The sequence below is a fragment of the Embiotoca jacksoni genome, unplaced genomic scaffold (assembly GCF_022577435.1).
Source record: "Embiotoca jacksoni isolate LCO1_2020_lvr unplaced genomic scaffold, fEmbJac1.0.p SCAF_30, whole genome shotgun sequence".
Taxonomy (NCBI): domain Eukaryota; kingdom Metazoa; phylum Chordata; class Actinopteri; family Embiotocidae; genus Embiotoca; species Embiotoca jacksoni.
Window position 1 is genome coordinate 3221165 of NW_027185382.1, and position 27291 is coordinate 3248455.

Genomic DNA, 27291 nt, shown 5'->3' on the forward strand with positions numbered 1-27291 from the left:
ATTTTGTTTTTCTTCAGCCATTCAGAGGTGGACTTGCTGGTGTGTTTTGGATCATCGTCCTGCTGCAGAACCCAAGTTGGCTTCAGCTTGAGGTCACGAACAGACGGCCGGACGTTCTCCTTCAGGATGTTTTGGTAGACGGTAGAATTCATGGTTCCATTTATCACAGCAAGTCTTCCAGGTCCTGAAGCAGCAAAACAGCCCCAATTGCTGCTAAGGCTGCTAAGGGTGGCCCAACTAGTTATTAGGTTAAGGGGACAAACACTTTTTCACAAAGGGCCATGTGGGTTTGGATTTTTTTTTTGGTTCTCCCTCAATAATAAAAACCTTCATTTAAAAACTGCATTTTGTGTTTACTTGTGTTATCTTTGACTAATATTTAAATTTGTTTGATGATCTGAAACATTTAAGTGTGACAGACATGCAAAAAAATTGGAAATCAGGAAGGGGGCAAACACTTTTTCACATCACTGTATATGAATAAACATCAGCAGTGACGAACAGACAGGTGTATGCTAAGCAGAGGCCGGATGTTCATGTTGAGCCAAAAATAAAACAACAAAATACTCCATGGCAACAAGCATTACATTTCCAATGCAGCCACAGCTGCTCATGATGTAGGAATACAGCAAACAAACACAAACAGATATATTTCAAAGACCTTTAATTGTGCGGTTATAAAATTCAAACTGGGTAGAAAAAATATTTTTTTTCAAACATCTAGGTCAATAACAAGAGCGTGAGTGTCATACTAAAGATCTGAAATACAATATTTTGTTTTTAAAGTGATATTTCATGGTTTCCACACATTCTCATGTGTTCTGACCCAATACTGGCTCTTCCAGCTGTCGGTGTAGTGATATATTCTCCTCCCTTATCTTTCCACTGCAAACTCCTCCAAAGCACAAAGAAAGTTAACTGGGGCAATGGAGCGTGCCAACTTCTACATTCGTGTTATTTCATTTTATTTTTTTAGGTGCAATTTCAGCTATTTCAAAGTGAAAAGGGATGCAGGAGACTGAGTCAGGGAACCTGGAACAACAACAGTGCTGGCTCACACCACAGGGGCACCTGAAAGGTGGCAAGTTGGAAGCTGGTTCCCACCTCAAGGGAAATATCACTTTAAAAACAGATGCACAGTGTAAACAGCAGAGAGCGTAAAAAAAAACCTGTAGCCCTGTAAACCAAAAAATATTCATATTTTTGTATTTTTAACAGTAAACAAAAAGATTATTTTTGATGCTTCTGGTGGGAGACAAGAAAACATACCTGATGACAGACTTTTCATTTCATGGTCATGACAGTTTTACAGTATTTAAAGTAAATGTCAAGACATTCAAGACTAAAACCGATTAACAATCAGGATGAAGTGTGAATGAGTGCTGAGGACAAATTCCTCAACCTCCACTCATCCTTATTTTACACCTCTGTTGTAAAAAGGGAAGTTTAAAGTACTCAGCTATGAAAAGCCACTTCAGACTTTTACCTTTCCATCCATGATCACATGATGTTTACACTATAAAACTCAAAGTGCAAAAATAAAAGATATAAATATGGTAATGTTTAATGGCGGCGTGGAAACAGTTTTCAGTAAGACTCAAACACATATGAGGTTATATTTACATTCTTTGTCAGTTAAAAGCATTTCAGTTGGACAAAAGGAGTCCAATCTTTTTAATACCGATATCAACAATAAAAAATAAAGTTTCAGTTTTAAAGAGTTCAGCACCAAACGTGCTTTTGACAGAATCCAGACAGACAGTTCAAGGCAGGTTCAGCGTCTCACACTGATTTGTGAAACGGATTTACGGCTTTAGAGCAGAAGTTCTCGTCGCCACTCGTGTTTAGCGTCCGCCGCACTTCGCCCGGCTCCTGCGGCCCCGAAACAGCATCTCTGTGGTGCAGACGTCTCACACACCGCTTGCTTGGGACAGCAAAAAAAAAAAGCAAAAAGGAGAGAGCCTTGATTGGTTCGGGAGTCAACCTCAATCAGTAACAGGAGGTTTAGAGAATGACGTCATGAGTGTCGCCGTTAGGCCGCGGCCTATTCGCAACGGGCGGGAGAGGCTTCTTGTAAAACTCTGTGGAGGTGAGGAGAAACAAAAAAGGTTTGGCTACGTTAGAGCGCTACATCCGTCCAGTCCTGAAATTATTTTAAAAAACCACAGCCAGCCACTCTCCATCAATGCTCTATCTACGATTCAAGCCAGTGAAAAGCGATGAGGGGATGCTGCAGAGGTGGTTATGATGCGAAGACTGGAGGGAGAAAAAAAAAAAAAAAAAAGTGCATGAATACATGTTGATTAAAAGATGTCTGCAACCATGAAGGATCCACACACATTCAAACACATGTCTGGTGTGAGATGCAGGAGGGGGGAAAAAGAGAAAGAAAGACAGCGATGTGTGTGTGTGAGATATTAATTAACAGTCAACACACGTCTGAAGGCAGACAGAGTTCAGTGTTTCCTCTGCAGCACCATCGCTGTGACACAAATCCACCACACCTCATCAGGAAATCTGATGTGGTGCTACTATTTACAATATGTGGATCTGAACAGCGTGTTACTGCAGAGGAAACGTCGACCCGCCGCCAGAGGAGTTAGTGAATGAGTTAACCCACGGCAAGACCGAATTAGTGACACATTGAAGAGCCGATGGATGCGTGGAGTTACAGCGGACGTCACAGGCAGCTTTACCAGAATGTCTCGAGTCCCCGAGTGGCTGTAGTTTAGGCAGCCTAGAGACTTTAGGTGTGGCCCATCCCACTAAAAAAAAATACATAAAGAACAATGGTGAGGATATAACCGGAGGATCCTGCTCCTCCTTCATGCAGCTGCAGAGTTCGGTTTATCTGACTCCTTCAGAAGGTCCGAGGCGGCGCGGGAGGATTAACGACAACACAGCGATGCATTCGGCAGTCTGGAGCGAGACAGCGACGCCGGCCGTGTGCCAGATAGTGAGCTTCTTCATCTAATCAAAGAAGTATCTGAAGTCGGGGAGATCGAACGCCGCCAGCCTGCCTTCCCTTCTTCATTTAATCTCTGTCCTGCAGCTTCATCATCAGCTATCAAAGCGCTCTATCGATCGGATCGACAGCGGTGAGGAGACTCGAGCCGAGCCGAGAGTAACCGTCACCTTTCGAGCTGCGCCGCCACAGAGCGAGTGATTTTCCGCGGGGCAGCGCAGCGAGGTGAGCCGTGTTGACGGTGTGCAGGTGGTGTTTCTGTTTGCACAAACCGCAGCAGAGCGTGCCGCCTGCAGCTCTTATCTACCAGCTCACTGTGGTGCTCTCTGCTTGTTCCGCTCCTCCCCGCCATGTTTAAATCCACTGACCAAACAGCGCCACACGTGTGCAAGTCTTGTGTTTTTGTTGACAGTAGAGATAAGAATGTTGTGCTAACTCTTCAGGACTGAAACATTGGAGGCTTTCTCTGCAGTCATTGGGGCATCAATTTACCATGAGATGGAACTTCTGCACATTATCTGAAGGATGCAGTGGAAGCTGCCCGGCAACATTAAAGCACCTTAAATCAGGACTGCAGCTGGTGACGCTGCACACACTGACCTGGAGGAGGCGGAGGGGTGGGGGTCTCCACCGGTCCATCCTCCGTCCTCAGTGGGTCCACCCTGTGCTTCCTCTTCAGGTGCAGCTTGCTCATCTTCTTTTTGCTCTGCTCACCTGTCGTGGCTGAACGTACAGACGCATTTCAGCGTTGGAGAGTCAACAGGTTGCATCACACGGTTGACAAAATACAAGTAGGACTGAAATTCCTCCTCAGTTCTGCCTTCATCATAGGACCCTAAGCAAGTTATAACTGCTCTGATTCATCATGTAATTATTTGTAATTTTCCTTTGTCGAGCACATTCAGTACTTTGTGCTTGGTTAAAATAAATATTTGTTTCATCGTTTGCTGTCAAAGTGAAAACCAGCTCTGAATTTCTTCCCACATGCTGCTACTATAGATCCCTCTACCCTCACACCTACTCAGATAATCATTTTGATCATCTATAGGAACATTTTTGGCAGCAGGCTTGCATTATAAAACTACAGCAGTTTGCCAAACAATTAAACTAAATGTTTTTTTAATCCAATCAATCAAGCACATATTTAAGAACAGCCAACGGAATTCAACTGAATTTGGTTAGAAACTAAACGTCCAGCTTCCACATTTGAAGATCCACAGAGACTGAACGACTAACCTGAGGTGCTGTTTTCCGGCGTTTGTCTCGTATCATCTGGCTCTTCGTCATTGTCCTCCTCACACTCCTCTTCCTCTCCTGCCTGCGAGCTGCAAGTCCTGCCCTCCTGCGTCGCTCTCTGCCTCTTCCTCTCCCTTTCTTTATCCTCGTTCTGAAAAGAACATGAAAGCCTGTCACTTCAGAGTCTCAACAGCGTAACAGTAATGAACCACCCCCCCCCCTGCTGTGTGCACACAATAGTTACGTACTTCATATATCACGGTGACTATTGGCTGAAAGGGGCTCTGAATGTTCTCATCGTCGGGCTCCTCTTCTTTGATCGGCCGGCCCTCTTGCTCTGCCTCCTGCTGCTCTCTGGACAGAGAAGACGTTAACCTTTCTGCATAATGATGCTCTTCCTTGATGACGACGTCACATTCAGATTGAATTAGAAAATGTATTTGTACCAACTGGTATTTAGCCACTGAGAGGGAGTTTGCTCTTTTCGATTGGAAGCAATTTTGTATGCCTCTTTTATTGAAGGATAATTACCACTTTGACATTTTAACATTTTCATTGGACCCAAGCTGTCTACACCATCTTCTGGCCATCTTCTCCCCTTTAATCTTTCCCAAATTAAATTTCTGTACTTGTGTATCTTTCACTTTATTACACTCTGCTTTATAGTTTAACCAATGTCATGTTTTGATTTTGTTTTATTGTCCTCGTTTAATTAACACAGAAAGTTATGGTTTAATTCATCAAACTTCTTTTCCAGTCCGAGCCCGGAGACACTGATCGTGTTAATGTTGTCCTCACCTCTCCTCTCGTATCCGCCGTACTCTCTCCGCCCTCTCCTTCTTGTCCTGCTCCTCCAGAGCCCGTTGTTCGGCCGTGTCCTTCTGCACGCGCTCAGTAATGGCCTCGTAGTCTTTGGCAATGTTGTTGAGGAGCCAGTTCAGGCCCTTCTTGATGGACTTGTCCAACTTTTTTCCATAGCCTAAAACAGCAGAGCATGGCTCCTGGAGAGGGGACATATATATATATATATATATGAAATATAACAACACTAAAAGAACAGATTCATTTTGCACACCATTTTAAGAGTAAGAATGATCTGTTCCCAAAATAACCAAGCCATCCCTTCGTCTAAACGCCCTCAATGTCATTCAGCTGCTGCTCCACAACAGGTGCATAAACACTTACGATCTGACAGAGACACTTGTTCTCATTAACAAGCTTCTCTAGCGACAGGTTCTCAATGATGTCTGCTTCAGCAAGCGCTCCCTCCTGGTCTTGTTTGTTGGCAAGCCTGAAAGCAGAGAGAAAAACTAGCACGTTACTTACTGCTGTAATGCAGTTTTTGCGAGGTGTAGTTATAGAGGAAGTCTCATGGAAATGTGACTCTGCTGACTGTGGATTGCTGATTAGTACACTCTGCATACCTGAAAATATACTTTAAACTCTGTGTTCCCCAGCCCGTGCTTTGTGTCCCAGTTACTGATTAAACAGACGCCTCCAGGAATCAAGCTGCAGTGCACGTATTCAACAAATTGAACCGAGGGCTCAGACTTTTAGGCTCGGCAATTTCTCCATTATCTCCATCTTTTTCAGCGTGCCCTGTGTGCTTTAACAAGTCATTCTGTTCTTGGCAGTCGCTGCATGTCTTCACCCAGACTTTCAATAGATGACATTATGATTTTTAGCCTTTGTCAAGTGTAATTTCCCGGGGGTTGACAGAGCACTCACACGAGCACGGGTTTGCCGGCAATGCGGGGGTGCTGGAGGACCTCCGCCATGGTCTCCCGTGTCTCCTGGATCCGCTGCACGTCACTGGAGTCCACCACGAACACCACGCCGTGGGACTCGGAGTAATAGTTTTTCCAGATGCCCCGGATTCTCTTCCCGCCGCCCAGGTCGAAGATGGTCACCTCGAACTTGCCCTGCTTCAGGTCAACCTTGGAAAAGCCCACAGTCGGAGCCACGTCCTGCGGATTCTCTGAAAGCAAACAGGAATCATGCAGACCTCCGGAGACGACTTCTGTAGCACATACTTCACAACAATTACATTTAAAAGCAGGGAGACATAACGACAGAAAACATACTGATGATGCGTAACTGACATTTATAACAAAGAGTCCTCACCTCCCTGGATTCCTCGCACTGTGGCAGTCTTTCCTGCATTATCCAGTCCCACCATCACCAGAGTCACTTTCCTGGAAGTCAAGACAGAAGGAAACATGAATAAACGTGTACTGACGCATCACTCCTGCATCACACCAAGCCAACCTTGAGATGATGAGTTCGACAGGTTGCCTGGCATTAGCTCTCGTGACGCATTTGGGGGCACAGATAAGCAAATTAATAATCTGAATGACCAACGCAATCAGAGATCTGCACAGTGGGCTGAGTGAGTCAGCAACAGTCACGTGGCAGAGACAAGATGAAAACAAGACAAAGATGATGCATATTTGCTCCGGGCAATGTTTGTAGTTATTCTTGCCAAATTTTACTTTTCTACTACTATAATCTGTGTACATAAAATGATCATGATTTTGTTTTAAAACTTCTTGTTTTAAAACAAACAGCAAGCTGGGAGGGTCACAGCATCCACCACCACCAAGTCTCTCTTTAACACAGGGATAATGGGAATTGTAAAATTCAAGTTGTGTATTGAAACGTTTCTGATTGCAATTCAAGATGTGCACCTTAATGTGCTGCACTTATTTCAACAGGTGCATAATCACCATCTGACAACAGTCAGTCCCACCGAAGCTGTATAAAATAAAAAAAAATTAAAAAAGAATAGGAAGTTTAACATATAAATGCTCTCACAATCATATTGGAGGATCCGGAGCCACTCGTCTAACCTTTCAGTAGAGGCTTACACGTAATCATAACAGCAGTCCTGCAAATCTTTGTGTTTACGTTACGGCTCCTGGCATTAAATCCTGCCGGGACAGAAAAACCATCGACCGAGTAAACACACACTAAGAAGCGCCGAACTGGAAGGACCGAGGGTAAGAAGACATGTCCCTAAAGCTCCGTTGCACACGCAAATGTCTTTGTCTCCGAGCTGCGTACTCACCTTTGAAACTTGCGCCGAAAAGACATCAACCGCACTATCCATCTAACCGTCCTCTGGAGCCAACTGGCCTTCATCAGGGCGGGCTTACGATATAAAACCTCCAGAAAAGTGTGTCTACGACGTCGCCCGCTAACCCATATAACCCTCCGTCCCGTCACAGCGACGGGCCAAATGGAAGAGAGACCCACTGAATTGACCTCGCTACGGGATTAGGTGAGGATTTCAGACTAAATCCAAAGGATCAGATGCCTCACAGGACCCACGTGAGTTAAGCACCAGCAATTACATTTTGCTGGTCTTGCTGCTTCACACTCAGGAGTATCACCTGCTCGGAGTCGGGACACAAACAACACCTCAGTTATAAAACACACAGGAAAACGGTCCGTTCATTTTGAAGCAGAAGAGACGCACGGCGTGCTTTATAATAACACAAAAAGGTTGAGATCTAAAGGTGACGACTAAAAAAAGAAAAAAAAAAAGTATGATCATTATTCAATCTGTAAAATGTCAGATAATTCAATAAAAACAATAACAATTTACAAAATCCTGGAAATAGGTGTCTTTAAAAAAAAAAACTCAGTCCAACTATTAGTTTGATTATGTTCTGTCTTTTGATTTAATTATTTAACATAATTGCCCACTATTACAGTTGTGGACATGTTTGTTTGTTTGTTTGTTTGTTTGTTTGTTTGTCTTTGCAGGAACAGGAAGCCTAAAAACCTAAAAAATATAAACAGTATTTCAGTCATAAAATGCACCAAAGCACACATTTCTGCAGCCAGAAGAAGGTCTTTATTGTCTTTATTGTCTTTATTGACTGATGTGTGGTGTGTTCAGGGTCCACTCACCTTGCAGGCTCTCGCCAGCGTTTCAACCAGTTGCAGCAATTCGCCATCAGGCTAAACATCCCGAGTCCAGACGACTGCGATCAACTCGTCATCCAGACCAGGAGCACCGGGGGTCGACTCTTTTAAAGACTAAATGATCTACATCGTCGTGTTTTATAAACGCTCGCATCGATTTCCAGAAGTCCAAAATCCCCGTTACCTAAAGGCTAGCTGAAGCTAATGCGGCTAGCGACCGCGGGTGTCTTCTTAACTCGTTTGTGTGGCTAAGTCTGTCATTTTTTTTTTTTTTTTTAATTATTATTATTAACAACAGTTGTATTCTCCAATAAACGGCGTTTCGTGTAAAGTCTAACGCGGCCACGCTAGATTGTCATACTCACAAAAAAAACCGTTAGCTTCTCGGCGCTAGCTGATTTACGGGGCTAACCGCTCGCTTTGTTTACGCCGTCTTTTCTGCTGCTAGGCTGCGGACGTGCTGACGTCACTACGTCGTCAGCAAATCAGCGTCAAATTAAAAAAAAAAAAAAAATGTTCCTGATTTAATCAGATTTAACTTGTCAAATGTCTGTAACACAAATATAGACACAACAATACAGGCCTGTTTGGTTTAGTTATTTAAATAAAAAAATTTTTTATATAAAGTTGTTTCATTAAAAAAAAAAAAAAAAAATTAACTGAGCTGCATCTGCGCATGTCTTACACATGCGCAGATGCAGCTCAGTTCACCGGCTGCCAGTCATAGTGGCGTCAATTATCTTCTCCTCACTCCAGGTACGTTTGTGCTCCTTTGTTGTGATTTATAGGTTGAAGGTCCTGCTAAAAAAGCTTGTTATTATTCAGCCAGATGTGCAGACGTCAGTCATTACCTGTTGCATGTAGTGCAGAGTGAAGTTGCTCCTCCTCCACCTCTGCGTTCACAAATAACCTCTTCCTGGTTTAATGATCCAAGGTGTTAGTCAGTGATTATATTAATCAGTGAATTCATCATTGAGCTCACTGCAGTAACCAAAGAGCTCCTATTTTCTACTGTTGTTCTTTTTTTATTATTTTATTTTTAAGGTTGTTCATTATTAATTCATCTCTGGACAATTTTCTTGATTAGGTAACATCCCTAAACAGATTTTGGTGGTCAGAGGTCAGAGGTCATAGTCCCGACACTAAATACTAACATTTCTTTCTTTGTCCGTTTCAGAGACGTCTTCCCTCCTCCGTCCTCATGACCCACGTCTTCGTTTATGGCACCCTGAAGAAGGGGCAGCCCAACTACTACCGCATGTTCGACAGCACCAACGGAAAGGCCGAGTTCCTCGCCTCCGCCCTCACCACCCAGAAATACCCGCTGGTGATCGCCGGCGAGCACAACATCCCTTTCCTCCTCAACATCCCCGGCCGGGGTCACCTCGTCCACGGGGAGATCTACAAAGTGGACGAGCAGATGCTCAAATTCCTGGACGACTTCGAAGGCGTCCCCGCCATGTACCAGCGGACTGTGGTCAAGCTGGAGGCGAAGGAGGCGGTGGGGCAGGTGGAAGGGGGGGGTGACGCCAGCACCAGAAAGCATCGTGGAGGCTTTTATGTACAGCACGACGTCGTACCAGCCAGACTGGCCCTCGCTGCCCTGCTACGAGCGCTACGACTCGTATGGAGATCACGGGCTCCAGTACGTGACCAGAGAAGCACGACAGTGATGGAGACATCAGCTGTGATCCGCGATCTGTTCCTGTCTTCTGTGTCTGTCCATGTAGTGTTCCCTGTGATAGATAGACATAACGGCTAATTAAAACTGCAAGCAGTGATATGCGGGCCCTCGCAGCGGATCGAGGCCTCCGACGTGCAGGACGCGAGGGTCCACGTATCCCAGCTTGGAGTTAAAAAATATACCTAATGAAGACCCCAATGAGGGAATCTGAAAGCAGATTGTAGCGTCATGTTGAACATTCATAATGTGGTGGACCAAGTTGTCTTTCTTTTTCATGATTTCAAATAAACTACGAAGCATAAAGAAAAAATTTGAGCTTTTATTATTGTGTAAATCTTTTAAAAAAAAAACAATCCTTAGTGCTGAATAATTTAGTTGATGACTAAAGAAGCACTTTCTCCCTCTAAAGCTTCTCTAAAAGGATATAACCTGAACCCACAGTTATATCTACTATTACACCACGTGTGTTAAAAGTTCAGTCTACACTTCTATGATATGCAAATCTGCAACTATACATGTCTGGATTATATTTACAATTGTCCCTGAAGGCTCCATAGCAGTTGCTTGGTGTGTAAAGTTTGTGCAACAACATCTGTGTCTCAGAGGATCACTGCTACCCAAGAATGGGGATTGTGATACGGATTCACCACATTTCTAGGATGAACTTTGTTTTATCACGATTGCTGTCATCTGGATTTTTAAGATGTATTTCATTTAGTAGGTCAAATGCCGTATCCTGCAGTCTTAATGAGTGAAAAATAATCTGAATTTAATGGGGTCTTCCTCGTTTCATGCTGCACCAGTCCAGCAAGTTTCATGAAAATCAAGCAGGTAGTTTTTCTTTAATCCAGACAAACATACCTCACTGGAAACATAACCTCCTCTTACTATGTCTTAGCATGTGGCTCTTTTTAGGTAAACAATTGACATGTTGTGAAATGTTTAACTGTAAATACAGTTTCTAAGGGCATTAGTCAAACTTCTGCATGGTTTTTTCCTCATTAGCATTAAAAAAATATCTAAGTGACACAAAAATCTCCTGTCCCACCTAAAACAACTTTGTTTTAGTGTCTCTGCCCGGAGGATCATCTGAAGCCTGTTTGATGCTCGTCTCGTCTCGTCGTTAACATTCATTTACTGTGTTAATTTCTGTGGTGTTTCATACCAGTCTGTGATTCTGCATTTTCTGTCAACACGACCAGGAACGACCTGCACTTCTCACGACGCCGTTATCGGTGCGTAGCTGTCAGGAAGGTCGTGTACTTGGTCTGTTGGTATTTTTACTGTGAAACATCCACGACACACAGGCTGCAGAGACAACTCATGAAACACGATGTTGACAGTTACCTGTGTGTGTGAATGTGTTAGTGCAGATTGATGGCAGGATAAGTTCCTGAGCTCACAGGTTTTAATGCTGAAAATGTGTTTAGTCATTTCCTGATTAAATTCTGCTTTTCTTTTATATTTGTCAACTGATTTTTCCTGAATTATTTTTTCTGATTTTCCATGTGTTGTCCTGATCCTCTCTGGAGGTTCTGTAACCACAAAAACTCAATTGAAATAAAACAAACAACAACAAAAAAACAACTTCCGATTTTCTTTTTTTCATATGAACACAATCTTTACTCATCTTTATTTAAAATAGTCAAATCCAGAAAACCTGGAGGAATACTGAGGAGAAGGTAGTTGGCAATCAACCGGTGAAATCTCTGTTGGCTTTGGAAGCAGGTTCGAAGTGTTTTGAAATCAGTTTGTCCTCTTAAACAAGACAAAAACATACAAGAAAACAAAGAGAAATGAATTAGAAGAATAATTCACAGTGTATCAAAGTACTGTACAAAAAGTTACAAAAAGGAAAAGATGGATGATTTTTAATTTTGTCCAAACTGGCATCACATTTAATTCATCAAATTATATATAGATTGTAAACTAATTAAAACACCGTGAGTGTGTTCACATGCAGACAGCTTTGTTTAGGTCCTATTCAAACATTGTATTTACATTTTCTGGAAGTGTGTTTGTACACAGGAATATTTAGAACACTATAATTGACCAGGGAAATATTATATGTAATATTTCAGTGTCCCAAATACTCCTGGTAGCTCTCTTGTTATGATGAAAAATAAAATCCTCCTCATGAACAGGGCAGGTGTTAGTGTGAATATTAAACACGCGTGTGTGCATGTGAACAACACTCAGAAATAAACTGTCAGTTAGGTTTTACGTTGCCAGTTTGACACAGAAAAATGTTAAAGTGTGAATTACATCGTGGACGACTGCAGGCAGTTTGTGTCTAATCAGACACGGGTGGTGCAGAGAGTGTGTAACAAAAAGGTGGGAACAAGAGGTGAAGTGGGAAGACCTCTGAGTGGTGTGTGTGTGTGTGTGTGTGTGTGTGTGTGTGTGTGTGTGTGTGTGTGTGTGTGTGTGTGTGTGTGTAAAAAGAGTGCGAGTCAACTATTCAGAGGTATTAATCAGTGTCGGCTGCAACATGAATCTATGCCTTTAAAAAGAGTCTTTTCTGGTTTTTGTGAAGTCGAAGGTCCAGACTTTCACCCAGGTGAGTGTCAGAGAGAGGAGGAGGAGGAGGAGGAGGAGGAGGAAGAGGAGGAGGAGGAGGAGGAAGAAGAGGTGAGCTGAAGGAGGCAGAATCATCAATAAAGGTCTTTCCTGGTGCTCGGCAGGGAGCGGCTGGCAGAGCAGGTGGCGCTGCGGATCACCTCCATCCACCTGGAGATAAGAAGAAGTACATCTAATCAAACCATCTTTAGATCTACAAACTGATGAATGTGTCATACAGTGTATAGGCTCAATAAGATATTGTGATCTAATTAATGAATAAGAGGTCAATGTCATGCTAAAATATCCCACGTTATCTTCCTCACAAGCAAGTTGGAGCAGGTTGCATTTATTTCACGCACCTTTCGAAGGTGTACTCGCTCTCTGATCTGAAGTAGTAGACGTGGGATTTAAAGTGGAGCTTGAAGACGTAATCTTTGTGGATGTTTTCCGACTCCGATGGGACGGTGACAGAGTAGCCGAGCAGAGGGAGGCTGGCCAGAGGGTAGTCGTCCTGCAGGCACACGAGTCAGGACAGTGAGGAAAACCTCACTCACTGCATCATCTTTACTCATGTTCATTGTGCTTGAACACTTCAAGTCAGATCTACTAACCCCTGCTACACGAGACTCAGCTGCAGCTACAGAACATTTCACTAAAATATACAATAAAGGCGATTTTAAGGAGACTGTCAACCACTTTCTTTCACTTGTAATTTTCAGTACACTCTTATGTGTCTAACCTGGTGTGACTTGTAGAAGAAGAGGCTGAAGTTGGTGAAGACCACCCAGAGTTTCTGCCAGCCATTACTGTTCTTAAACTTTCTCAGCAGGTTCCCTGACAGCTGGTTCTGCAAAGAGAAGACAGGGAGGAAAGAGAAGAAAGTGAGAACAAACCCACTTTAGTAAAATTTTATATTTCAATGTTAAAATGAGACGAAGGATGGGAAATTCCTCTCCTTCATTACACTCATAGTCAGAAAAGTTGAGTAAAAAAGAGAACATCAAAGAGCACCAATATAAATTAAATCAAAAGTAGTTGTAGATTTTAGGACACATATTTTCACTAATTGCTCATCTGTTTCACTCTTTTGCATTTAATTTGTTAGGCAGGAGAAGATTTAGGACTCCGTAGACTTGCTACCAGTACAATTATTAATTCATGAGGAGCTTCATCTTGTATTTGTAGTGAACTGTCCCACTTATGGATCAATGTTCTCAGCTGTTGCAGTACCTCTCTGCTCCTGCGGGTGTCACTAAAGGACAGGCTGTGTGTTCTGCACCAGCAAACCACAGAGAGAGCCCGGGCCCCTGAAGTCTGCTGAGGGGCCTCATCAACTCACTGGCCGGACTAGAGGCCTCTATCAACGTCAGTGTGGACAGAGGAACACATGGTTGTAAAGATGGAGAAAGATGGAGAAAGATGGAGGAAAGAGAACAGGACAAACATGAGAAGAAGAGGCAAAGGACACTGGGACAATGGTCCTTTGCCTGTGGAGAAGACCAGAGGACAGACAACAACACAGACCGGACAGAAACAGACTCCACAGCCACGAGCTGGAGAGGAGGTGTGATGTGTGGAGAGAGGAGACGAGGAAGACACACACAGACAAACACAGTGCGGTACCTCCACGGCAACGCTAAAGTCCACCATGGACACGCTGGTGTTGCGATGCCAGCACACGTGCACGGTGGTGTTACCACGGTGACCCTGACGCTCCAGAGACGAGCGCGAGCCGCACAGCTCCTCCTCCGACTCCAGCTCGGCTGCGGCGTCCTCGGAGAGCTCTGGGGAACGACGGGCAGGTCAGACATGCTGGTTAGCAGGAGAAAGTCACTGGGACTGGGGGGGGGGGTCAATAAATGGACACTGCTGTCCTAATGTAGACACATCACGGGTTCCTACTGACATCATTCATTCATTAATGCTTCTTTTCAGGATTTACCTTGTTTGTAACTGCTCTTATGCAGCTTCGTACACTTCCAGCATGCAAACAGTTGGTTTGGGTTTCCTCCTCTGCCTTTTTTAAGGTGAGACTTTGGTGTAATTCTATAAGTATGCTATACATAGTAGGAGCTTTTATCAGGGTTGAATATGGGGGAGCTTCTTTGATGCAGAACAAAGACCTGATCAAAGAATTTAAATAAAGTCAGGTCCAAAAAAAATAAATAGAGAAAAATAGTTAAAAATGTACACAGCAGGTGATTTAGCTGAAACAGAAAGGAGACGTCAAACCAAAGGTGGAGGACTCATTGAAAACCGTGACAGGTGTTTAAGATAAAAGAATGAAAGAAGAAGAAGAAGCGAGAGGGGGGTGAGCAGCTGGGAAGTGGACCTACATATATCAGGTGACATAAAAAATATGATGAAAGACCACCTGGGACAAGAGATTATTCATGAGGGGCTGAAAGCTGCCGCCTGCCTGAGAGGGATTGAAAAATATCTTCTGCATCTGGGAGAATATTACCTGTCTCGTCCCAGCTGAAGCTTCTGTGTCACATTAACTGTGAGATTTTGGCAAGAAAAGCCATCATGGACAAATCAGACGTCACACTACTGACGTCTTATCTAATTTATTTTTCTGGTTCCCAGAGTCGTGTGAGAACTGGTGATGATGAAGAAATGTTTGGGTAGGAAGTAGCTGGCAGCAGGAGTTTGGGTTTAATGGCTCAAATCCTGTGGAAAATCTGCGTGGGTAAAGCGAATGACCGACGCACTTTGGTCCGGCCAGTAGCGAGCAGTCTGTACTGTACGTGGAGGAAACACTCACTGTTGTCAGGGAAAGTGGTGGAGAGCAGGTCGCTGCTCGGGCTGCTGCTCTGCTCTGCCAAGTCGATGGCCATCCTGATGTCCTCCACCCACCGCTCCATCTCCGACGCACAGCTGGACACAAACACACAGAAATACGTGGATAAAAGAGGTGAGAGATGTCTGTAATAGTTAACTTAAACTCTTCCAGCTCAACACACGGGATTAAAAAAGATGACAGAGAAAGAAAAAAAGTGTAAAAAGACAAAGCCAATTCCAATCACTGTCACCCGTGTATAATCAAGTCGGCAGAACAGAGAACAATCTCAATTATCTATGCACATGAAACTTTTTAATCAGTGAATGAGTAACTGAAGAGAAACTGGGTCACATAGTCCATTTTAATTTGAGGACAATCAAACTGGTCCTGTAGAGAAGCAGAGATCCATTTTTAATGAGGCCGACCTGTATTATTCTCTAAAACTGTTGTCTCCCATTCATTATGCATGATTTGATTTTGTTAGAAATTCAGTTGATTTCTTTGTTCTTGTCACATTTTCTTTGCTTTAATTTTCACACGTACCTGGCTGCCACCACCACAGACTGACGCTGACCAAACAAGGTGAATGAATGAGGGACTCCCCACTCCTCCTCGCTCTCTCTGATCTGCAAGATACAACATCAGAAAACCAAGAAACACTTCAAAAAAATCTGCAAAAAACCCTGAAAAACATCAGGAAGGTACATTTACAGCACATAAATGCAAACAAATCCATAAAACTAGATGTGAAAACAAGCTTCAACTTCAAAATTAAATACAATTTCAACATCTGAAACATGGATTCAAGTAGTTTTATGTGTTTTTTTACTTTTACTGTGCCAGTCAATCATGCAAAAAAAAAAAATAATGACAATAAAAATAAAATGACGTACCGTCATGCCATAGAGAGGCAGCTGGCCATGAACCTTAAATTGGTTAGATGGGGTCATCCCTCGACTGGTGTACACCAAGGAATCACTGAACTGGAGGAAGAACAGACAGAAAGGAAGAAAAGAAAGAAAGTGAGGGAGATTTTCAGTCCGAGACACTTTGTTTTTGTTTGGTAGAAAGAAGCGTAAAGTCATACCAGGAAGAACATTCTCTGCTGAAGGCCTTTCCCAGATAGCTTGCTGAGGCAGCCGAGCCTGATAAACTCCTGGAAGTCAAATACATATACACAATACATGAATGAGAACAACAGAGGTGTCCAGGGTGAGTCGCTATGTGCAGGAGTCTAAATAAATAAAGAGACGAACCCTCCCGGGGGTGACGAGGTTGTCGATGCCCGTTAGATCTTTCTTCAGCTCTAGAAGCTTCTGGAAGTTCTCCATCTTCATCATGGGGCCCTGAAGCTGCAGCACCATCTCTGAGATGTCCGCCAAGGCCGCTGGAGGACAATCGAAGAAGATAAGAAGATGGGTATAAAAAATAAATACAAAAAATACACAAGGGATCAAAGGTGGATGTGAAGAGGAGCCTTGTGTACCTCTACAGTCCCTGAAGTCATCATGCGTGGGCGGGTAGTGTTTGCAGAGCCTCTCCAGGATGAGTTTGTAGTGCAACAGGCGGTGCAGAGGCCTGAGGAGGAAGATGTTGAGGGGCAGGTAGCAAACTCTCTGCTGCTCAAAGTCGCGGCACAGAGCCTCCACCTTCCGACTGGACCTGAGGACAAACGGAGATGTTTTTTCTTCTCAAAAACTCTGCTACAATTTCATCAACTTGTCAAGCGTTTATGACAACAAAATAAAAGTGCAGGTTTTTGCTTCCTACCTGCAGGCCCGCTCCAGCTCCACTAGGCCCTCTGAATGTTTCTGCAGGTGAACTGTGAGCTGCTGTACATGCAAAAGAGAGAGATCCCCACATTAGAGGCGTAACTCAGTTTCTACATTTGTAACCCAAACCTGACATTGAGGGATAATGAAGAAGAAAGAATAAGAGGGAGGTATAGAATATTTACCCTCAGACCCTGAATGTTCTTCAGTAAAACATCACCAATTCGTTGGTAGTCACCTTTAATGTGAGCGTTAGAGCGGCCTTCCCTGTGAGAGACAACAGGCAGGAGACAATATGTATGTGCAGTAACATTTATCCACCAGTAGATGTCAGCATAGAGCTTAGTTTATCACACGGGACTGGAAAATTCTCATTCATCTCCCACAATCCCATTCATCTTCTCTTAGTGTGTCCTCACAGAAACAACAGAGCAGATTCCCTTTGGGGGCAAGGTGAGGACTTTGAGGTATTTGCATGTGTATATCAGATTTAGGGTCTTTTAGAGTCACATTATGGCTGAAGGTTGTTTAGTTTTAGGTGAGAATTCTTATTTAAAAGAGAGAAGAAGCTGTGCTGCAGTCTACTTCTCTTTGTTAACAAAGCTGTTCATCTCGGTTTCAAGAAAGGAAATGAATCAAATCATTTCATTACCCCCAAATCTGGTGTGTGTGTTGTAGCAAAAATGTATGTTTCAGACTGGAACAGCTGATTGGAAACAAGCCAGAAATACTACAATAGAGGGGATTCCTATGTTTTTGTCTAAGGCTGCTAATAGCAGCAGCACTAATCTGCTCTCAAAATGCTTCTCATTCTTCTGTTTTATTTACCAGTGATCCTAATCAACTGCGTCTGCCCAGCTAATCTTTCTAAACCTTTTCGAAACTTGTAATGGCATCTGGTTTTAATCATTCATGTTATTTTTGTCCATTTTAGTTTCTATTATTTTCCTGTTTTTAGGCTTTTTCCTCCATAAAAAACTTAAATGTTAAGTTGATCCTCATTTTTTGTGTAGAATGAAACTATAAAAGAAATAATTGGTGATTTTCAGTCTTGTGAATGGGCACATACAAACACTGACCACTGCGCGAGCCGCTGCTCCGTCTCTTTGAGGAATCCCTGGTGAAACTTGTGGACCGGATCGTAGTTGGAAGAGATCAGGGTCTTAACGGAGTCTGGAAATGCTTCGTCTTTCCCCACAGCAGTTTGGAAGGACTGGATGATTGACACACACACACACACACACACACACACACACACACACACACACACACACACACACACACAAAAGGGCAGAAATAGAGCAGTGATTAGACATGTGGTCATGTGGAAAAAGAAAATGCATCACATAAAAAAACACAGAGATGATGATTGAATGATATAAAAGCTGTAATGAGGTGACTAATATGCAAGGAGCTCTACAGCGAAGTGAAGCGAATCGATTAGTTGATTGACAGAAAACTAATCTGCAACTACTTAAATAATCAATTAATCGTCTTTGTTTTCCCTGCTTTTCTTTGTCTTCTGTAATAAGCCCTTGTATATTTTTCGTGGTTGGTTGGTGAGACGACAGAGCTGTGGGAAACAACACTGGTTTTTACAGAGTAAATGTTTAGTCAAGTTACTGAGAAAATAATCTTTAGTTGAGTCAGAATTAGCTGTGTGTGTAGTTTGAAATCAACTTCTACACATGGAAAACTACCCACTAACCACCAATTACACACACAACTACACGCATTACTGATCCCGAGTCTGATCCCTACAGACCGTTAGCAGGTCGGCAGGTCAGAAAGAGGGATCTGACTTGAAAGCGCCAGAACTCCATCAGCGAGACACACACAAACAAACACGGTTGGATCCTCGTGGCCCCGTGCGAGCGCACTACGACCCCTGACACGGAGGTGTTATATACCCCTTCAGAGTAAATCACACGTCACCATGACAGCTAGAGCAGACAGGAGGCCGTCCAGCTGTTTCGCAGAAGGATGAGGACGAGTGACAGCGCGGGAGGCGGCAGGGAAGGAGGGAGGGAGGGAAGGGGGAGGGCATGGGATGTCAGGCCTGAGCTGCACAAGCCAAAGAAAATATTTAAGAGCTTTAAAATGTAAAAAAAAAAGAAGAAAAAAAGCCAGCGCACGCCTTCCTCCCACATCAGAGAGGGTGGAAACTGTTGTTAAGAAAAACAGCTGAGAAGGAGAAAAAGACTGAAGAGAAATATTTTCTCTCCACAGCGAGGTCAGAGGTCGCACATTTAATATGAAGGTGATGTGGTCTTCAGCAGGCAGGTGTCTGGACCCGTGTTTCCTCATTGCTGCTCTTTATACTACCGCTGCTGTTGTTTTTATTTTAGTAACAGACAGTAAAAACAGACAGACAGTCAACTTTGACCCATATTAAGCTGCACTTTCATCCCAGGATTTGGGATGCAGACTTTGTGTTTCTATAAAAACAGTGAGTTTCTCCTCTGTGTTGATTTTAGTGGTTTTATATGTTGACTTAAAGAGCTGTGAGCTAATGGTCTGCGCACGCTTAAAGAACAAACAAGATGCAGCTTTGAGTTTCCAAACTCACATGGACGCTGCTTTTTTTTATCTGTCATCTGTCCTGCACAAGAAAAACACTCATAAACCCTCCAATGTTGAACCTCTGACTTTAGCTCTGGGCCAAAATAAAGGCACATAAAAGCCCACTTCCAGAGTGGGGATAAAAAAACAAGTCCAAAATGCAGGACCAGCATGCTGAAATGTAATATAAATGTCACATTATAGAAAACCAGCGATTGTCAGCTTGTGATTTTGGTTCACAGTAAAAAACTAAAGATAGATATTTTTGGTTTTCAAAAGACCGAACTGTGGTAACTTTATTAATATAAAGCTGTAAAAACAGCAAATTATCATCCTGATTCCGGCACAAACCAAATCTGACTCACCAGGTCTGGTTAAAAAGATTAACTTTGGTTCACTTTCCCAAAAATCCAGACTTTGAAATGACTCACGATTCCAGTACGAAGGCTCTGAAGGAGCCAGAGTTTAGCTCACTCTTATATTTCAGGGAGTGATTTAATTTCTCACAGCCAGATAAGATACACATCACAGTTTGGGTGGAGAGGACAGTACGTATGGACACACACACACACACACACACACACACACACACACACACTCTTTACCTCTGTGATGACCTGCAGGTCTTTGAGGTAGGTCCGCTCTGTGGTCAACAGTTCCTTGGCGATGAAGTAGGCTTTATCTGTGGGAAACTTCTAGACACAAACAGAAAGATGAGATCGATCTGACCATCCATTCATCAATCGCTATTTATTCATAAAATCCTTTCGTCATCTATAGAAAACAGTTTTAATCTGTTTATCATGGAAATGATGAACAAAGCATCATATTTTACTTTGTGATTATTTTACGAAAAAAAAAAAAAATCTAATATTTTCATTGTTTCTCCATATTTTAATAACATATTTGTTATTTTCTCATTTTAAAGGTGATTTCTTTCTTTCTTTTGGTGGTATAGATCATAAAACCCACCTTCCTCCTCGCCTCCTCTTCATCCTCGTTACGCACGTATCCGGCCTCAGTGAGCAGCGGGCTTGTAAGCGGTGATAGCTGCTGTCCCTCAGGACACTGCCCTGCACCCAGGAGCCCGGTGCCACCCAACCCCTGCCCGTTGGCAGAGCCGTTGCCGTTAACGACCACGCGGGGACTTCCCAGCGGAGAGTCCTCTGAACCAGGACTTTCTGAGGAGGGAGAGGGAAGCGGGGAAATGGGAAAAAGAGGGGGAGGGAAGCGGGGACGGGAACAGAACAAAGAGTGAGATGAGAGAGAAGATGGCAGGAAAGGATAAGAGACGTGTTAAATTAGATTCTCTATGCGAGATAGAAAAAAGCCGTCTCATGAAATTCACTGCCAACTGGTTTCCATTTTTCTTATCATTTGATTCTGACAGACAGAATTATTCTGTCCTCATTTTCACTCAAATATTTTTTTTTTTAACTTTATAGCCTTTAAAAGCTCAATACATAAATGTATTCCTAAATAATTCCTCTAAATGGGGCCAACCTGAATGGCAATGTCTTTCAAAGTTAAACTATGACCTAAAATGAGCAGCTGTGATGTTCCAGCAGGTCACTACTGACAATCCACAGACTCTAAATGACACTACATCTATTCTAGCTATCTATTTAGATCCACCGCTAAAAATAAGCACAAAAACTTAGTGAAAGGTAATAAAATAAAGAAAAAAAAGAGCAATAAATGTTAAGGACATTGTTAGTAAGAAGAATATTTATTTACAAGACCGGTCATAGTTTAGTTTTTTCTGAGCAAAACTTAACTAGAAATTATATTCACATTACAAGCATGTAATGACAAAAAAAAAAATCAGGAAGTATTTGGCAGTTTTGCTTGAAATGATTTAAACAATTAATTATTAAAATAATGAATCAATCGACTAATGATTACAGCCACACATTGTAACTATCTATCAATACTATATTAGCTTTACATTTTCCTAATAATGCACTGTAAATTTGATCTTCTATGTTATGTGTTGTGATGGCCTCTAAAATCAGCTGTTTTCTAACAGGAGTCTGGCCTGATTGTGGTTGAACTCTGGCAACAGAAGAATACAAAGTTAAACCTACTGGTCACTACAACTAGAGTCATTACAGGTGTTCACTACATGGTACTAAGTTGTGACTTTATACTTGCCCAGGTGCAAAGTTTCCAAAGAGTCCACTGCTATACACCAAACTGGATCATGGGTAAAACCATGGCAACCACTGAGTGCAGGTCTGTGAGGGGTGTTACAAAAGAACCACCATACAGAAAACCACTAATAACTACCACTACCACAAAACAACAACAAACAGGTGAAACAACGAGCTACACAACACGAGACACAGACAGGAACGGGTGGATTCATGCTGCACGAAACGAACAGCCTCTACGCTACAGACGACAACACACAGTCCAGGCAGGTGGAGGGGATGTGGGTGGGTGTTTGAAAGGGGGACGGGGTCGTTCGATAAGCTGCTTCCTCTACAGAAAATGCTCGAGTCCCTTTTTTTTTCTCCGGACATACGAAGTCGTTTTTTTTTTTTTTTATTTATTGACACTAGTGCACAAAATCAGTTACAGTGTTAAAAAGAGAGATGAAGGGTAAAGAAAAAAGTCACACAAAAAAGAGAGATCCAGTAAGTGTGATGAAAATAAAAAAACAAAGGACAGGTGTGCAGGAGTACAAAGTGTTACAACAGCAACAGAAAACCAGAGTCAGAGTGCCTTTAGGCCATACAGTCAGTGTGCGTTAAGGGTAAAATTAAAAATGGTTTTGTTTTGTAAAGACTTTCTGGAAGTTCATCAGCTGGACTGGGAGCAGTGTGACCTCTGCATGTTCGGCGGTTATTATGATGGCTTGACATGCACCATCAGAAAAATAAATTGGGATCATGCAGACTTAAACTGCAACCAGTCTTCATGTGTCAAGATTAGAAGAACAGCCAGAAAGCAGATTTATTCCTTTCAAAGAGGTAAAGAGTGTAAACAGAAAGAGAAGCACAGATGTGATAGTAAAACTTAGACCTTTTTTAAATCGTCTAAATTTAAGAAAATGTACTTTAAGCAACCCGATATCAGCATATCGACACATCATGACAGTGTGTATATATCGCAGTGGAAGCTACAACTATCTTACTTTTCATTTTAAAGTAAATTTAGGCTATGATTAACCCCCAAAACATACAAATTACATTATATGCATACAAAATCACAATCTATCAGTCTGTTACTGTGCGTACAGTACATTGAAAATACAAAGTAATGGAAGGGACTTCCTGCAAGTGCTATTTGGTGACAGGCAGTCAAAGGAAGACAAGGTGGACTCGACCCCAGTGTTCCTGTATGTGTGTCCAACTTCTGACAATACTCGGACTTTCACAGTTCACAAAATAAAACGCCACGTCTCAGAGATATTTCTCTTTTTTTTTTTTTTTTTTTTGCACTTACATGATGCTTTAAGCTTAACTTTACTTGTGTCTGTCTACCTCCGCCTGCTCGCTCGCCGATAAAAGAGCACTGGAGTCGAGTCGGCCCTGTTCTGTCCTGGTGAGGGAACCTGGGGAAGAACACAAATGGTTCCTAAATATTTGACAAGAACACGGTGCAGGAATAAAAAAGGCATGAAATCTGTAACGTCCACTAAGAAGCGAGCAGGAGTTTGTGTCTGTAAAACTGCAGAGCTACATGTTAAGTTTGTGTTATCCTGCACCGAGTGCGTCTCGAACATCTGGAACCATTTCGAGCCCCGCGACAGAAACACAGTGACAGAAGTGAATAACAACAGAGCAGAATGACAGAAGAGCAACTTAAGCCTGGATAACATGCATTCACAGTAAAGAAAAGGAAATGACTGAGAACAGTGCTGAGGAACGTTTTTCTTTTCCAGCTGACAGAAGACATGCTTGAAAACACAGTGCAGTTACAAAGCGTGAAGCATCGAGGAAGAAGCAGTAGCTCTGACGAGCAAGAAGGTGGTTTGACTTCAGAAAGTGATAAAACCTTGATGACCTCGTAGGTTGGGGTGTTTAAGGGAGCACTGAGTAGTTTGCTCAAGGGAAAAATTGACTGAAACTGGTCTCAATACATTTGTATGCCCTTTGAATCATTAAATTCCCACCAGTTTCCTCTCAATAACTTAATTCACTTAAGTTTGATCCAAATGCAGCAGGAGCAACAAAAAAAAAATACACGCTGTATTGAGCAGCCAGCTAATGACGGATGGGGATGGGAAGCTTTCAGTAAACAGCATTGAAACAGGTGAGAAAAACAGCATCCAGACAAAGTGAACGATAACAGTGAGTTACCTTTTTTCCGTGTGTGTGTGTGTTGTGAATGCCAGGGGCCAAGCCAAGCAAAGCAGACAGCTATGGATGGTGACCAATTTACAGAGCATGGTTGTTGTTTTTTACGCTTATTGTGTGTGTAAAACCGCAAAAGAAAGAAATTTAAAAAAAAATAAAAGAACCACGGAAAAGATTTAAAGAGTGAAAAAAGCCCAGAAGAAACTCCGACTGGAGAAATGTAGAGTTCGGTTAATATAAAAAATACAGATATAAAGTTCATACTCTCCCTAACATTTGAATTGACGTAAAACTATTTAAATTCTTGGTCCTACACTAAAGGACAAATACAAAAGAGAGTTTTCCTACAAAAAATCTCTACCACAAACATCTAGATTACAGCGCAAGTCACCCACAACGAACAGACAGACAGAAATCGACTGGAAGCATGAAAAAGTGCTCAGAACAGAAGGACGTCAGAACGAGAAAGGCAGACGGGTCCGTCAGCTGCAGCGTTCCTCCTCCGGCAGATCCACACAGCTTACACATCAAACACGATTCTCCTACGACTCTAAGTACGATCCAGCCTCTACCAAGAAACATTCAAATAACCTGTATAATTACAGAGGACTGTCAGCTCCTGTTAGACAAACTTCATATAACATATCACAGAGAACAGCCTCCCCTCTATTAAATACCTTCATTTAAGTCCAGCTAATCTTTAAGCCCTTCTATTGCACAAGACAGAGTCAAATAATGATTTAGAGAAAATGCCATATACTACTACTACTACTACAAGCTAATGCCACAGAAAGGCCGTCAGCAGCTTCCACAACAAGCTGTCACCTGATCTCCAATCAATGTCGCCTAAAAATCAACTCCCTTCTCCCTTTTACAACTTAAAACAAGAAGAAAGTTTTTTCTCATTTCACAGCTACAATCAGCAGAAATCCTAATTTCTCTCTACATGAAACAGGGAGGCGAATATTACCAATGCTAACAAACGACAAACGAGGAAGAATAACAGGAATAATCTTCCCCAAAAATCTCTACATGTGAAGGTTTTCTACGCTGAATATACAGATTTCAAGTTATGGCACATTGGAAGGACGGTTTTCCTTAAAACATCATCGATGCTTAAACTTTTTACAAACAGCTGGCTGACTTACAAAAGTTTTCACTGTCTGCAAAGTTAGACGAAAGATCTCAGTTTGTTAAGATGTTTGCATACATAATTGAATACAAAAAAAAAGCCAAAGTAGGGTAGATATTTCTATTCAGCGTTTCAAAAATGTAAATTTCCACACTCTAAAAATGCATTAGAAACTGTGTGTGAAGTGTGTTTGGTGGATTCGATCTATAGTAATCACCATCGTGCACTTCCCCTATTTCAAAATTCAAATATTAATGCCTCTTCTTCAGGGAGATAAAGTGTTGAAATTCTCCAAGAAGAAAAAAAACTGGCTTTAAAAAGTAGTTTAAGTGTCATATGCTACATTAAGAGGTTGTTAATTTTTACATAACATGCTTGTATTTATGTATCGTGCATCATCTTTTCTATTTTGAGCTACTAATTTTGCACGTCTACATTCAGCAGCTGAAAACCCGACCTCCGATATCTTCCTCATTAAAGCGGTAACACCCTTCCTCCTCCTCCTCCTCCTCCCCACCCACGCCCTCCTCCAGCTGCAGACTCCCGAACGAGAACTTGCTACGCGGCATCGGCGACGAGTTCACGCCGTTCGAGTTGACCGAGTTCAGGGAGCTGACGGCCGCCGGGTTGCCGTACATTAACGGCTGGCTGTACGCGCTGCTGCCGGTGTCGGACTCGGTGTCGCTGGACTCGGAGCCGCTGCTAGTGGAGCCGTCGATCATTTGGACCGGCTGGTTTAGATTGCGGTTGTTGCCGGGCTTTCCGTGACGACCAAACAGGCGCTGGACGGTGTTGGACCGAGCCTGACCTGGAACGATGAGGTTCCCGTGGTTACCGTTAGTTACTATCGTTCTTCGCTCCATCGGGGCGGAACAGGGGGCTTGAGTGTGCGACCCGGAGCGATGGGGGTCACGGTGGTGGTTGGGGGTGGATGTCAGCTGGCTGAGGATGAACGGATCGGTATCTGATCGGTTCCTCATGTTGTTGTTGTTGAACGGTTTGGCCAAATGTGTCGGTGTGCGGTTTGTTGTGATCGGGGAGTAGCTGCCGTAGTGGTTTGGCAGGTGGGCTGACGGTGGGACGGTGGGAGTCTCCACGGGGGCCGCACCGGGACGCTTACTGAAATAATACCCGCCGTCGTCCCACCGCGGGGCCGAGCGAGGCTGACTGTGGCCGTTTGTCATCTCGGCATGACTGAGGGAGTTAGTGCGGTGGTGGAAGCTGCTGATCACCGGGCTGGAGCACTGACTCCGGGTCCCGGTTCCTAACGGACGGCCCATCGCTGCAGCCCGCCTGTCTCGACCCTGAAAGATTTCATCCAGCAGCGTGCTGTGGAGCGGGAGGTGGCCATGAAAGGAGCCTCCATTAGACAAAATCTCCTCATCTGTTAGCTCGTGACTCATGTTAAACTTGTTAGAAACAGGAGACTGATTTACAGCGTTTCTATTTCCCAGCATACCCTGCTGCTGCTGCCCCACCATACCCTGCTGCATCTTCCCCTGGTGATTGGTGTGGTAGAACCCATTTACAACCCCAAACAGACTCCCAGCTTGCCCCCCGCTGCGACCTCCACTCCCCCCGTGCCTATTATATGCACCAGGCTCATCCTCATTGCTGTCATTTGCGTTGCTGTGGCCCCTGGTAGCCCTGTTGTTCTTCATCACATCACATTCACTGTCTATGTCGCTGCAGTCTATGTAAGGAATAGAGGAGCTGCTGCCTTTGTTTGCCCTGCTGGATGGACCTGGGTTGAGGAGCTGCTGGTCTGGTGCCGATCCGCTGCCGTGGTAGTTCTGTCGGGCCAGAGTCGGGTCTGAGCCGGGGGCCGCCGGGACGCCGTGGAAGCCGTTGGTTGGGGGCGCGACCGCTGGCGGCTCCTCTGAACCATTAGATTCAGCTCGACGGTCCAGTCGGACCGAGTTCGGCTGGTCTGCCAATGAGACCGACATGGCACTCTGCAAATAAGAGGGGCAAGAAAAAGGACGGAGTATGATGAGAAAAAGAGGAGCGATGGGTTAAAGGGGAGAAAACTGGGCTCTTTAAGGAGAATTACTGACTTTGAATAAACTGTTATTTAAGGGAACAGCCTGAGAGAAAGCATTCAATCACTCAACAACAGCAGCTTTGTACTCAGCAGCTCCAGATTTAAACAGCAAGATGAGGAGAAGTATTAAAAACAACAAGTACAAGAAAATAAAAAGAGATGGAAAAAGCACATGTTGGTGTTTAAGTGTGTTTTACCTCTTTTGGCACATGTGATCTGAAGGAAGACGACTGAGGGGACATGCCGCTGGAAAGAATCTTACTATGCTTCCTGAAAAGACGAGAGGACACAGATGACGTCGACTCGTGCAACTTA

General features: G+C 43.3%; 3 protein-coding genes across 7 annotated transcripts in view; 1 reads left to right on the top strand and 2 right to left on the bottom strand.

Moving 5' to 3' along the window:
* Positions 1-647: 647 nt before the first annotated feature.
* arl13b (ADP-ribosylation factor-like 13b) lies at positions 648-8623 on the bottom strand. 4 transcript variants are annotated; one of them, XM_069164062.1, is made up of 10 exons: positions 8117-8622; positions 6326-6396; positions 5930-6179; positions 5387-5492; positions 5000-5202; positions 4450-4555; positions 4202-4352; positions 3566-3688; positions 2697-2765; positions 648-1924 (listed from the first exon to the last, which is right to left on the bottom strand). In XM_069164062.1, the coding sequence occupies exons 1-10, from the start codon at positions 8173-8175 to the stop codon at positions 1911-1913; spliced, it is 1152 nt and encodes a 383-aa protein (XP_069020163.1). In that variant the 5' UTR covers positions 8176-8622; the 3' UTR covers positions 648-1910. The 4 variants fall into 4 exon arrangements, with proteins under 4 accessions (XP_069020163.1, XP_069020161.1, XP_069020164.1 ...); XM_069164060.1 differs by having other exon boundaries at positions 648-2081; positions 8117-8620; XM_069164061.1 differs by lacking the exon at positions 648-1924 and adding an exon at positions 2090-2256.
* Positions 8624-8803: 180 nt separating this feature from the next.
* LOC138207063 (gamma-glutamylaminecyclotransferase-like) lies at positions 8804-9890 on the top strand. Its single transcript, XM_069164065.1, is given in 3 exon segments — positions 8804-8887; positions 9309-9665; positions 9667-9890. Coding segments are annotated over 3 exon segments (564 nt in total). The 5' UTR covers positions 8804-8818; the 3' UTR covers positions 9805-9890.
* A 1507-nt stretch (positions 9891-11397) lies between these two features.
* LOC138207061 (FERM, ARHGEF and pleckstrin domain-containing protein 1-like) overlaps positions 11398-27291 on the bottom strand; it is a 47321-nt gene continuing 31427 nt past the window's right edge. Inside the window, exons 12-28 of one of the 2 annotated variants that reach the window (XM_069164059.1) lie at positions 27174-27246; positions 26677-26887; positions 20469-20677; positions 20102-20188; positions 18014-18147; positions 17120-17201; positions 16933-16994; positions 16649-16824; positions 16419-16549; positions 16250-16318; positions 16056-16145; positions 15706-15788; positions 15145-15257; positions 14001-14161; positions 13117-13224; positions 12737-12888; positions 11398-12545 (exon numbers count right to left, since the gene is read on the bottom strand). In XM_069164059.1, the coding sequence (XP_069020160.1) occupies positions 12470-12545; positions 12737-12888; positions 13117-13224; positions 14001-14161; positions 15145-15257; positions 15706-15788; positions 16056-16145; positions 16250-16318; positions 16419-16549; positions 16649-16824; positions 16933-16994; positions 17120-17201; positions 18014-18147; positions 20102-20188; positions 20469-20677; positions 26677-26887; positions 27174-27246 (2017 nt within the window). In that variant the 3' untranslated portion in view covers positions 11398-12469. Of the gene's footprint in view, positions 12546-12736; positions 12889-13116; positions 13225-14000; positions 14162-15144; positions 15258-15705; positions 15789-16055; positions 16146-16249; positions 16319-16418; positions 16550-16648; positions 16825-16932; positions 16995-17119; positions 17202-18013; positions 18148-20101; positions 20192-20468; positions 20678-26676; positions 26888-27173; positions 27247-27291 lie in introns of both variants that reach the window. The other variant, XM_069164058.1, reaches the window with a different exon arrangement.